This window comes from Crocuta crocuta, unplaced genomic scaffold, assembly GCF_008692635.1.
Source record: "Crocuta crocuta isolate KB4526 unplaced genomic scaffold, BGI_CrCroc_1.0 scaffold253, whole genome shotgun sequence".
Lineage (NCBI taxonomy): Eukaryota > Metazoa > Chordata > Mammalia > Carnivora > Hyaenidae > Crocuta > Crocuta crocuta.
The window spans coordinates 7,375,657-7,387,341 of record NW_027529451.1 but is presented as its reverse complement, the minus strand read 5'-3'; the positions used below and the strand labels follow the sequence as shown (position 1 = coordinate 7,387,341).

Sequence of the window (11,685 nt, the reverse complement as noted above, 5' to 3'; positions counted from 1 at the left end):
ACAGCGGGGGGCCCTGGAACCTGTTTCGGGCTCTGTGTCTCCTTCTCTCTCTCTCTGCCCCTCCCCCACTCATGCTCTGTCTTTCTGTCTCTCAAAAATAAATAAAAACATTAAAAAAAAAAGAGATAACGCCATTCGAAGTTGGGTAGTGATCCATCTCTCCCCTTGTGTTGCACTGTGATCTAATTAGATTCTATCTCAAACATGATTTGTTTGTGTCCTTCTAGGCGATGCCCAGCAGCAAGAGATGGTTCCAAGTAAGAAGAGCGCTGTCCTTGTGGATGGGGTTGTACTGAATGGCCCCACCACGGATGCAAAAGCAGGAGAGAAATTTGTGGAAGAGGCCTGTAGGCTAATAATGGAAGAGGTGGTCTTGAAGGCCACAGATGTCCGTGAAAAGGTAAAAATAAAAAAATACCTATAAGAAATGTGAGGAATGGAAAAGATCGGTTCTTTCCGAATCTGATAGTTCGATGTAAGGGACATGGGAAGCTCATGCTGTTATTTCCTCTATACCTTTGTTTCAAGGGGATCCCAGACCAAAGTGTGAGCCCCCACTCCCAACCCCCCAGTATCTACTTTCCTGTAAGGGTTGGTGCCTAACTTTGCCAGCCACCATTTGTTGGGAGACTGGCTGAGACCCCAGACCTTAACGATGAGGGCATGAAACACAAGAATGAAGCTTCTGCCCTATAACAGTGTGGATTATAAATAACCCGATGATCTGATTTATACACTCTCTAAAAAATATTCTGCTCTCCATTTTCTTGGCACGTTCTTTTTGTTACTAGTAAGAAAATGAGCAGAATGTGTAAAAGGGTATGAGAAGTTTTAAAATTTACTTAAAGGTCCTTCCCGGGAGCTGGTCTGAGCTTAGCCTGGAATTCTTGGGTAAGTCTGACTTCTGAGCGCAGGAGGTACTAGTCCTAGGTTTCAAATTCAGGCTCAAATTCAGATTGAAATTGATACTGGAATTATTACTAACAACTTCTACACTTAAGAGTACTTGCTGTGTGCCAGGTGATGTTCTCAGGACTATTTCATATTGTGCATTTAATCCTTACAAAATCACTAAGAAGCAGGGGCTATATGTTAACTCTCTTTTAAGGATGAGGAAAAAAGTGAGGCACAAGGAGGTCAAGTCCTTTGCCCAAGATCACGAGTTAGTTAGTAGGTATTAGAGCTGGCACTAAAATCCATGCAGTCTGGCTTTAGTCTGTGCTTTGAACTTCTCTTCTCTACGTCTCTTATAATTGCTAAATTATCCTTTACCACATTGATTATCTTTCATATTGGAGTTGAATTAGCAACAAATAGATGTATAGGAGGGATTCTTATTCCAATTCTATTAGTCAAAAATAAATATCATTTAAGAAAGATTCTGAATGTGGTGTGGTATTTATTCTGAATTTTTGATCACATGCATTTGGGAAAACTAATAGGAATAAAGATGAAAGAATCTTGTGAACTTAGGATAGCTACATTCAAGGCAAAAATCACTGTGGTATTTCTTGCTTACATATTTATAATGGCATTTTTTCTGGTTTTATCTGTACTTGTGAAATATTTTGGACCTGCTTTACTTTGGAGCACACTGCTTTCCTGGTGAGCTTTTTTCTTTTTTTAATTGGCCTTTATTCAGTCATTAAATATTAACTGAGTATTAGCTACGGGCAAGCCATTATATTTGGCCCTGGGGGATATAAAGACAAATAAGATAAAAGCTCAGCTTTGAACAGAATTTATAGTCTAATTGGAAGGATATGTTTTCATTGGACAAGAGAACAGGGGGTCCCAGTAAGAATGCGATAAATGTGTGTGATTGGGGCTGACATCAGGGATTTCACAGAGGAGTGGGCAGTCTGAGCTTTGATGTGGGATGTGAAGGTCAAGTAAGATTTTGAAGGGCAGAGAGAAGCCAACCATGTGTGCTGAAGAAAGCAGGAAGATAAAGAATGGAAGTTTTGCCCAGAAAGAAGGGCTCTTATAGGTGACTAATGGGAGATAAGACAAGAAGGGGAGGCTTCAGATCCTGTGTTATCAATTAAAGAACCACAAGTTGATTGGAGTATAGTCACCATGCAGGCTGTCCATGTGAAGTTGGGTTGAAAGCTATGTTGAACTTGGGAGAAGGAGGTAGAGTTTTTATATCATGAATTAGTCTACTTTGTCAGAGATCCAAGAGGGCACCTTTAAAAGGCGACCTTCTGATACATCCCCACACTTCGTGAGTTGATTACTTCCAGTGCCTTCTCTTACAGACATTCTTTCTCAGGCACTTAAAAAAAACTGAGTTATAGGGGCGCCTGGGTGGTTGAGTCAGTGAAGCACCGGGCTCTTGACTTTAGCTCTGGTCATGATCTCACAGTTCTTGGGTTTGAGCCCTGCATTGGGCTCTGCGCTGACAGTGTGGAGCCTTCGTGGGAGTCCGTCTCCCTGTCTCTCTGCCCCTCCCCTACTTTCTCTCTATCTTTGTCTCAAAATAAGTGAAACTAAAAAAAGCCTTGAAATAAAAAATTGAGTTATAATTTACATTAGTAAAATTTGCTCCTTTTGGTGTATAGTTACAGGAGTTTGCTACGTCATGTAACTACACCATAATCAAGATACAGAACAGTTCTATCACCCCTCTATCATCAACCCTAGGCCCCTCTGTAGTCAGCCCTGGCCCTCGTCTTAGCCCCTGACAACTGCCAATCTGTCTTCTGTGCCTGTATTTTTTTTTTTTTGCCTTTTCCAGAATTATTAGATAGGTGGCATTCTATCACAAGAGGGCTTTTGAGTCTTGTGATTTTTCCCTCAGCAAAATGCATTTCAGATTTATTCATGTTGTGTATACAGGGATGCCTCATTTCACTTTAGTGCCCTTTGCAAATATTATGTTTTCTACACGTTGGATGTCTGTGGCAACCCTGTATCAAGTAACTCTATTGTCATTTTCCAACAGTATTTGCTCCGTTCATGTCTGTGTCACATTTTGGTAATTCTCACAATATTTCAAACTTTTTCATTATTATATTTGATACATATCATAACAAGTTATAACATATATTATACATATTATAACAACATAAAATATAACAATATTTTTTATGGTTTCTTACAATCAAGAATCTTTACTGTTACTATTGTAATTGTGTTGAGGCACCACAGACCACACCCATATAAGACAGTGAACTTAACTATATGTGTTCTGACTCTTTTACCCATTGGCCGTGCCCCTGTTTCTCCCCCTGTTCTGAGACACAACAGTATTGAAATAAGGCCACTGAATATCCCTAAAATGGCCTCTGGATATTCACATGAAAGGAAGAGATTCATGTGTCTCTCTTTAAATCAAAAGCTAGGGGGTGCCTGGATGGCTCAGTCGGTTAAGTGTCCGACTTCGGCTCAGGTCATGATCTCATGGTTTGTGGGTTCAAGCCATGCGTTGGGCTCTGTGCTGACAGCTCAGAGCCTGGAGCCTGCTTCGGATTCTGTGTCTCCCTCTCTCTGTCTCTCACTCTCTGTCTCTTAAAAATAAACAAAAATGTTAAAAAGACATTTTTAAATCAAAAGCTAGGAATGATTCAGCTTAGTGAAGCAGGCATTTTGAAAGCTGAGATAGGCCAAAAGCTAGGCGCTTTTTGCAGCTGCATTGTGACTACGAAAGGAAAAGTTCTTCAGGAAAATTAAAAAGCGCTACTCCAGTGAACACTTGAATGATAAGAAAGTAAAACGACCTTCCTGCTGATATGGAGAAAGTTTTAGTGCTCTGGGTAGAAGATCAAAGCAGCCACAACATTATCTCTCAAGCCAAAGCCTGACCCAGAGCAAGGCCCTTACTCTTCTCCATTCTAATAGGGCTGAGAGAAGTGAGAAATCTGCAGAAGAGAAGTTTGAAGCTAGCAGAGGGTGGTTCATGAGGTGTAAGGGAAGAAGACATCTCTATAACAAAAAATTCAAGGTGAAGCAGCCAGTGTTGATGTAGAAGCTACAGTAAGTTCTCCAAAAGGCCTACACTGAACACAGTTTCTCAATGTAGATGACACAGCCTTCTGCTGGAAGATGCCATCTACGATTTCTGAGCTGGAGAGGAGAGGCCATCTTCAAAGCTTCAAAGGACAGGCTGACTCTCTTGTTAGGGGCTAATTCAGCCGGTGACTTGAAGTAGAAGCCAGCGCTCATTGACCATTCTGAAAATCCAAGGGCCCTTGAGAATAACACTAGAGTCACTCTGCCTGTGCTCTGTAAATGGAACAACAAAGCCTGAATTGCAGCACCTCTGTTTATTAATGTTTTTTTAATTTATTTTTTTAATTTTTAATTAATTTATTTTTTATTTCTAAGAGAGAGACAGTGTGAGCAGGGGAGGGTCAGAGAGAGAGGGAGACACAGAATCTGAAACAGTCTCCAGGCTCTGAGCTAGCTGTCAGCACAGAGACCGCTGCGGGGCTCGAACCCACGAACCATGAGATCATGACCTGAGTCAGATGCCTAACCGACTGAGCCACCCAGGCGCCCCTGACAGCAACTCTGTTTATAGCATAGTTTACTGAATATTTTAAGCCCAAAGTTGAGACACACTGCTCAGAAAAAAAGATTCCTTTCAAAATATCACTGCTCATTCACAATGCACATTGTCACCACAGAGCTCTGACAGAGAGGTACCAGATGAGTGGTCCCGTGCCTGCTACCATGACACCCATTCTTCAGTTCGTGGATCAAGGAGTGATTTCAGCTCTCAGGTCTTATTATTGAAGAAATATATTTTTTTAAGGTCATAGCCACTGTAGATAGTGATTCTTCTGACAGATCGGGGCCAAAAAGCAAACAAACAAACAAAATTCTGGAATGGATTTGCCATTCTAGATGCAATAAATAACATTTGTGAAACATGGGAAGAAGTCATAGTATCAACATTAACGGGAGTTGGGAAGAATTGATCTAACCATCACAGATGACTTTGAGGGTTTAAGACTTTGATGGTGTTAGTGCGGTGGAAACAAGAGAACCAGAATAAGAAGCGGAGCCTGAACATGGAACTGAACAGCTGCAACCCCATGATACAACATGAAGGGATGAAAGCTTGCTTCTTATGGATGAGCAGAGAAAGAGATTTCTTGAGATGAATCTACTGCTGGTGAAGATGCTGTGAAGACTGTTAAACTGACAACAAAAGATTGAGAATGATACATGAGCTTAGCTGACAAAGTTGAGAGGCTTGACTTTGATTTGATACAAAGCCCTCCTGTGGGCAAGATGCTATCAGAAAGCATCACATGCCACCGAGAGACCATTCATGAAAGAAAGAGCCAATTGATGCAGCAAACTTTAGTGTTGTCTTATTTTAAGTAATTGCCACACAGCCACCCCTGCCTTGAGCAGCTGGCCCCTCGATCAGTCAGCAGCCTTCAACAGGAGAGGCCATGCCCTGTGCAAGATGATGGTTTGCGTCTTTTAGCAGTAAAGTAGTGTTGCTTCATAATCTCCTCAGAGCTTCTTGGGTGAAATCTGAAACTGGCTCCTGGCTGAGGGCAGGGAGAGACCAAAGAAATAAATAGGTCACTCCAGATTGGCGGTGGCAGTTTTAATGAGCAAAGGGAACTTACATAGGAGACTTGGCTTGGGCAGCAGTAAGATGAGGGGAGCCCCGTGCCTGCCCGCCACATCTGGAAAGTTCATATACATAGATTTAGATAGAGGCCTCAGCTGGGTTCAGCCACGCACACTGTGCACTGTTCTCAACACCTCACCATCGTCTCCAGGCTGTGCCCTCGGAACAGCCTGGGAGCAGGAAAGGCAGACAGAACCGACATTCCAAGGATAGGGAGGGGGTGAGAAGCCTCCAAGTGCCTGGGTCCAGCTCGAGGGTCATCTGGGTGGCCACCTCTTCTCAAGGACCTCCCCCTACAAGTGTTTTTTGATTAAGGTATGTACATTTTTTAAGACGTAACACTATCGCACAGTTAGTAGGCTATATGGTATGGTGTAGACGTCATGTTTATATGCACTGGGAAATCGAAACCTTTGTTGGACTCACTTTAGAGTGATAGTGACTTTATTGAGGTGCTCTGGAACCGAATCTGTGGTATCTCTGAGGTTCACTCATATCAGTAGTCATTCCTTTTGATGGTCTCAGTCACGTTTGATTTACCTCTGCCTGTCGTGGTTCTCACATCAGACTTTAATTTCATACCTCTTGTACAACTTAGTATTTCCCCCTTCTTCCCAACCTCCCACCTCCTAGTCTCCTGACTTCCTGGCTACTCCCTTGTCTCTCTCCTCCCCTCCACAGCCGAACTTTTTAAAGATTGTCTACACTCCCTCCCTCCCTCTCTTTCCTCACCTCCCACACCCTCACTCCATGGCAATCTGGCCCTCACTCCCACCTCTCTAAGCCAAACTGATATTGCCAAGAACACCTCCTTGTTGATAAATTCCATGAACACATCTCAATCTTTATCAAATTTGTCAAATTTGGCCTCTCGGCAGGATCTGACAGTGATGACCATCTTCTCCTTCAAATGTTCTTTTTTTCCTTTTGTTTGAGCAGCACTAAACTCTTCTCAGATTGTCCCTGCTTCTCTGGCTTGTCTTCCACCTCATAAGTGAGTTCCTCTCCCTTTGCCTGTATCTTAAGCGTTGTTGGTGTCCAGGTGCGATCCTGTGCCTTTCTTCTTAGCGGTAGGTTCGCTCTGAGCCATGTCATCCATGTTGTATCTTCATGGTATATGCCTAGAATGGTGTTTCTTGTCTTTCACAAGAGCTTCAGACCAACTGCTGCCCTCTTTCGGGAGGTCCTGAGAGGCCTCAGACTAAACATGCTCAAAACTCATCATCTCCACCCCCCATCCCACCAGACTCTCCCCCCAACACCCCCATCACCACCATTAACCCATGCACGCAAGCTACAGACCTCAGGGTGGTCCATGGCCCATTCCTCTCCCTCATCCTTACTATGTAATTGATTTCTGAGTCCTATTGATTCTTTATTTTCAATATCTCTGGAAATATTTCATTCCAGTAGTATCTACCTCATCCAGAACACCACCTTCTCTCGCCCAGTTTATTAGAGCCACCTCTTAGTTTCAATTTTACTTGGAATCTTCACATGGCAGCTAAAGCTATTGTCCAAAACACAAATATGTTCATAGCATCCCCATGTCCCAGACATTTCAATGTCTGCCTTAGAGCCAAGTTCATACTTTGTAATGTGCCACAGAAAATCTGTCATGATCAGAGTCTTGTTTATCCTTTTCATTCCTTCACTCATCCTTTGATTCATCACATGTTTATGGAGCACTTCTTGCAGCGGGGGGACTGTGTTAGGTACTTGGGAGCAGCAAGCACAGATGGACATCTCTGCTCTTGTGGACATGAAGTGGGACATAAGAAATGAATTACATGGTATGTTGAAAGGTGATAAGTACTATGGGAAAAGGAGGAGCCAGAAAAGTTAGGGCAGCTGGCAGAGACGGGTAGAGTTCAGCTGGTGATGTAAATAAGGGAGTCAGGATTGTTAGCATTGAGAAAGTGACTTTTGAGCAAAGCTTTGGAAGGACAGAGGAGGTTAGCCAGGCAGAGGGCACAGCCAGTGTGAAGACACCAAGGAGGGAATGTGCTTGGTGTTATTTAAGGAAGAATAAGGAGGCCAAGGTAGCAGGGCAGAGCCAACCAGGAGGGAAGCAGATTATACAGGATCACGTTAAATCATTGTGAGGACTTTGGCTTTACTTTGAAGGAAGTGAGCCACTGAGATATTTCAGCAGAGGAAGGACCATAGCTTAGATTTAAGAGGCTCATTCTGGATTCTGGCTGCTAGGCTGCTAGACTGTATGGGGCAAGGACAAGGGTACAACGGAGACCAGCTCGGAAGTTATTTTGGTGTTCCAGCTTCCCTTCTTGCCTCTCCTTCCTCAAACTCCATGCTGTAGCCACACCAAACTGACTTCACTCTTCAGAGGTGCCCCTTATATTTTAGCCTTTATGTCTTCCATTCCTTCCACCTAGAGTGCCCCTTGCCTCACCCCATTGCCTAATCTTTGCTTGGTTATCTATCAGTTCCCCCAGGAGAACTTTGACCTTCCAAATCCAAGATGGTGTCCCTCATTTGTTCCAATGACACCTGGGTCACTCTCACAGCCTTTTCACGCTGAGCTGTGGTTGTGCATTTAAGTCTTGGTCTCTCCCACCTGTCTGGAAGCTTCCTGAGGGGAGGGTCCATGACTCTGACATCCTCTTCATACTTGCCTCCGGTGGGTGCTCTGTTAACTACTGTTGCTGAATGTCCAGGTCTGTGAGTGGCGCCCTCCTGAACTTCTGAAAGAGCTTCTTGATTTGGAGATGAGAGACACAGGAGAGCCACACCACAGGCTGCTGGAGCTCTGCAGGGATGTCATCCGCTACAGCGTCAAAACGAGTAAGACCTTTCATTTGCTTCCTTCTTCTGTCCCCCTAATAAGTTCTTACATTTTCTGAAGCACCTATTTACCTCAGAGGAAAGCTGCATATGACAGTGTTTATGGGATAAGAAAGCTGGATCACAAAAGAGTGGCTCTGATGTTTTTGCAATGGGCCATTTAATCCCTAAAAGATTTTTTGTCAAGGCCAAAGATAAATTGATGGAAAAGCTGTTGGCATCCATGGTCGTATAGAAATCTCATCTGTTCCTTGGCAATCCCCATCCGCCATTTATAATCAAGACCATAGATAAGGACTGTTACTTCTCATTATGTTGGTCCAAATTGCCAGAGGTTAGTTTGATATTAGAATTTGTTAAGGGGTTTTAAATCTTAAAGGCCCAAAATATGCAAAAAGAAAAAAAATGTGAAAGGGGGGCATCCTTACGATAAACAGGAATAGATGTGGAAGATACCGATGAACTTTTTGCAATTGGTACTTGCCAAATTGTTTTATCAAATCTAGCACGATCCAAAATGAAAACCCTTAGAATGGTGTAAAAAAAAAATAGACACATGGTAAATTTTTGCTGTGATAGCTTGAGAATGAGACTTTACAACTCTGATCTTTTGTAAATTCAGTAGCATGGTATCAGTCAAGTGCCGAAGTATGATTCTAACTGTTCATATTCCGTACACCCAGTGAGGAAGTTCCAAAGGTAAGGAAGTAACTTTCCCAAATACGCATTTCTCAGTGCGCTGTAAAGGTAAACTAGTGCTTAAGACCATACCGGCATTATGCTTTGTGAATTCTGACACTGAACTAAATTTAGTGGAAAGAACATAATAAAATCCTGGCTAAAAATAATTGGTTTATATTCCCTTGGGAAAGTCTGGTGTATGTATCAAAAACCCAGTTAGCATTTCAAAAGCAGAGATACATATCTTATTATTATAGTGCGTGTCAGAAGCGGAGAATGACATTTAATGCAGGAGATTTTTCAGTTTACTGGATATTTTCCATAATGTTACCATGGAAATCAATCATAAATTAACATGGAACTAAAAACAAATCGTATTAAAATTACTTGTAGCAATGTCTGGTTTCCGTTGCCAGAGTAGAGGAAGTTTTCCACGTATTCTTTTTACAAAAGCCATTGGACTTTTGTTTTTTATCAAGCCCCCAGTTTAAAGAGAAAAAAACAAACAAACCTAAAACTGAACACTCTAAGTTGTAATGAGAAGTCACTAACTAAAAAGGTCCCCAAATACTCAAATTCAGAAATAGGCCTTCTGCCTCTTTGTTCTTTGTCATGCTGGGCTTCCTATGATTGAGAATGTCAAGTCAGTTAGCCTGGGGTTTGGTGTGAATATTCACACTGTATAAAGCCAAGAACCTTTATGAGACCTTTTATAGGAGGGGGGAAAAAATAGAAAGTTGGAACTGAAGTTGAGTCTTAAAGGCTACTGCCTTTGAAGTGAGTTGAATTAGAAAGTTTATGTAAGCCACATCATGAGTCAGATCTTACTCCATCTACATAAGCCAGTTGCACTAAGAAACCGGTCTAATCTGAAAAATGAAAAGTCACTCCCTGTGGGTAGCCCAACATGAACCCTGTTGGTGAGTGAAATGGGTTTAAAGATAGGGAAGTTAATATTGATACTTTTGGAAGATAAAGGTAGCAGCCTTTGATATGTGGACAAAGAGTTCAAATAATCCAGTTCTCAAGGTTCTGGTTTGGATCTAGGTTGTAGAAAAAAGGGTGCCCAAGTTCTGCTCAGAAACATATTATTGTTCCGTAGAAATGAGGTGGGTCTTCAACATGTGTTTCCCTTGTACACAATTAGAATTTGAATTCTTTTTAAAGCCGATGTATAATTTACATTAAGTAAAGCAGACAAATCTGAAGTGCTCGGCTCCATGTATTGATATATATCTGTGCCTGAGTAGTCATCACCCAGCTAGATAGAGACCATGTTGGGCACCCCGGAGGCTCCCTCAAGCCCCTTCCTGCTCAGTGTCCCCTTCCCAAAAGTACCCAAAATTCTACCCTCAGTCTCTATAGATCAGCCTTGCCTGATATGGACTGTCATCTAAGTGGAGTCATGCAGTGTATATTCTTTTATATCCGGCTGCCTTTTCTGTATGAAAGATTGGTTTATGTTACCGCTGTATACATAGTCTTCTTTTTTAATGCCGTGTAGATGAATACTCTGTTTAAATTTACAGACCATCCAAGATTTTTCAACCAGTTGTATGCTGGACTTGATTATCACTCTTTGGTGGCCCGATTTATGACGGAAGCATTAAACCCAAGTGTGTAAGTACCATTTTACTGAACTCTTACACTCAACATGCATTAGAGATGTTTTTTAAGTAGATGAAGTTTTGTTTCATGAATTTCTATTTAATGGTTTCATTTGCCTGGTGTCAGCATAAATAATGGAATGACACTTAGTGGGATTTTAAAGAGCTGTTTGCTTTGATAGTGGTACTGTGAGATGGTTAATGCAGGCATGGTTATCTCCACTTACCTGATGAGAAAATTGATAAAGCAACTTGTCATTCATTCTTACATGATAAAGCCATGTCTCTGCCAAGTGTGGGCAAGAGATATTGAGTAAAAACAGAACTTCACTTTGCCTTCATGAAGCAAAAGTTCTAGTGGGATAGAGATGTACCATGCAAATTAATCAAAATTAGCTGCACAAATTGATGTAAGAAGAAGTGCATGATGCTATAACTATAGTTTATATTTATAAATATATTAGGAGACTCTTTCCTAGTTGGGAGCTCAGGAAAGTCCTTTCTGAGAAAGTGACAACAAAGAGTTGAAGAATGAGTATAAGTTAATTAGGTGAAAAGAGGAAGGATGAGTTTCAAACAGAGGGAACAGCATGTACAAAGGCCTGTGGTAGGAGACAGCATGATGTACCTTATGAACTGAAAGATCAGTGCGGGTGTAGCTGAATAAGCTATGGGGAGTGTAATGAAGGATATGATTGGAGAACATAGAAACCAGATATGCAGGACCCAGGAGGCCGTGTTTATGAGTTATCCTAAGTACAAAGAAAAAGCACTAAGGGTTTCTAAATCATTAGGTGTCATTTGCTTATTGAAAAGGTCATTGGAAATATGGAGAGTGGATTGGAGGGGGACCAGTCAGGAGGCCATAATCTTAGTCAGGTGAGAGAGGACAGTAGCTTGGACTTAGAAGTGATAGGAATAGAGAGAAAAACGTGTTTAGGAGACAAAACAGAATGGCCTGGATAACATATTGGACTTTGGAAATGAGGACAAGAA

The 11,685-nt window shown here is 41.9% G+C and overlaps 1 protein-coding gene across 1 annotated transcript in view; it reads left to right on the top strand.

The window, feature by feature from the left end:
* The first annotated feature begins 232 nt into the window (after nucleotides 1–232).
* GADL1 (glutamate decarboxylase like 1) overlaps nucleotides 233–11,685 on the top strand; it is a 139,522-nt gene continuing 128,069 nt past the window's right edge. The window contains exons 1-3 of the mRNA XM_077760703.1: nucleotides 233–400; nucleotides 8,275–8,401; nucleotides 10,612–10,702. Coding sequence (XP_077616829.1) covers nucleotides 248–400; nucleotides 8,275–8,401; nucleotides 10,612–10,702 — 371 coding nt within the window. The 5' untranslated portion in view covers nucleotides 233–247. The remainder of the gene's footprint in view (nucleotides 401–8,274; nucleotides 8,402–10,611; nucleotides 10,703–11,685) is intronic.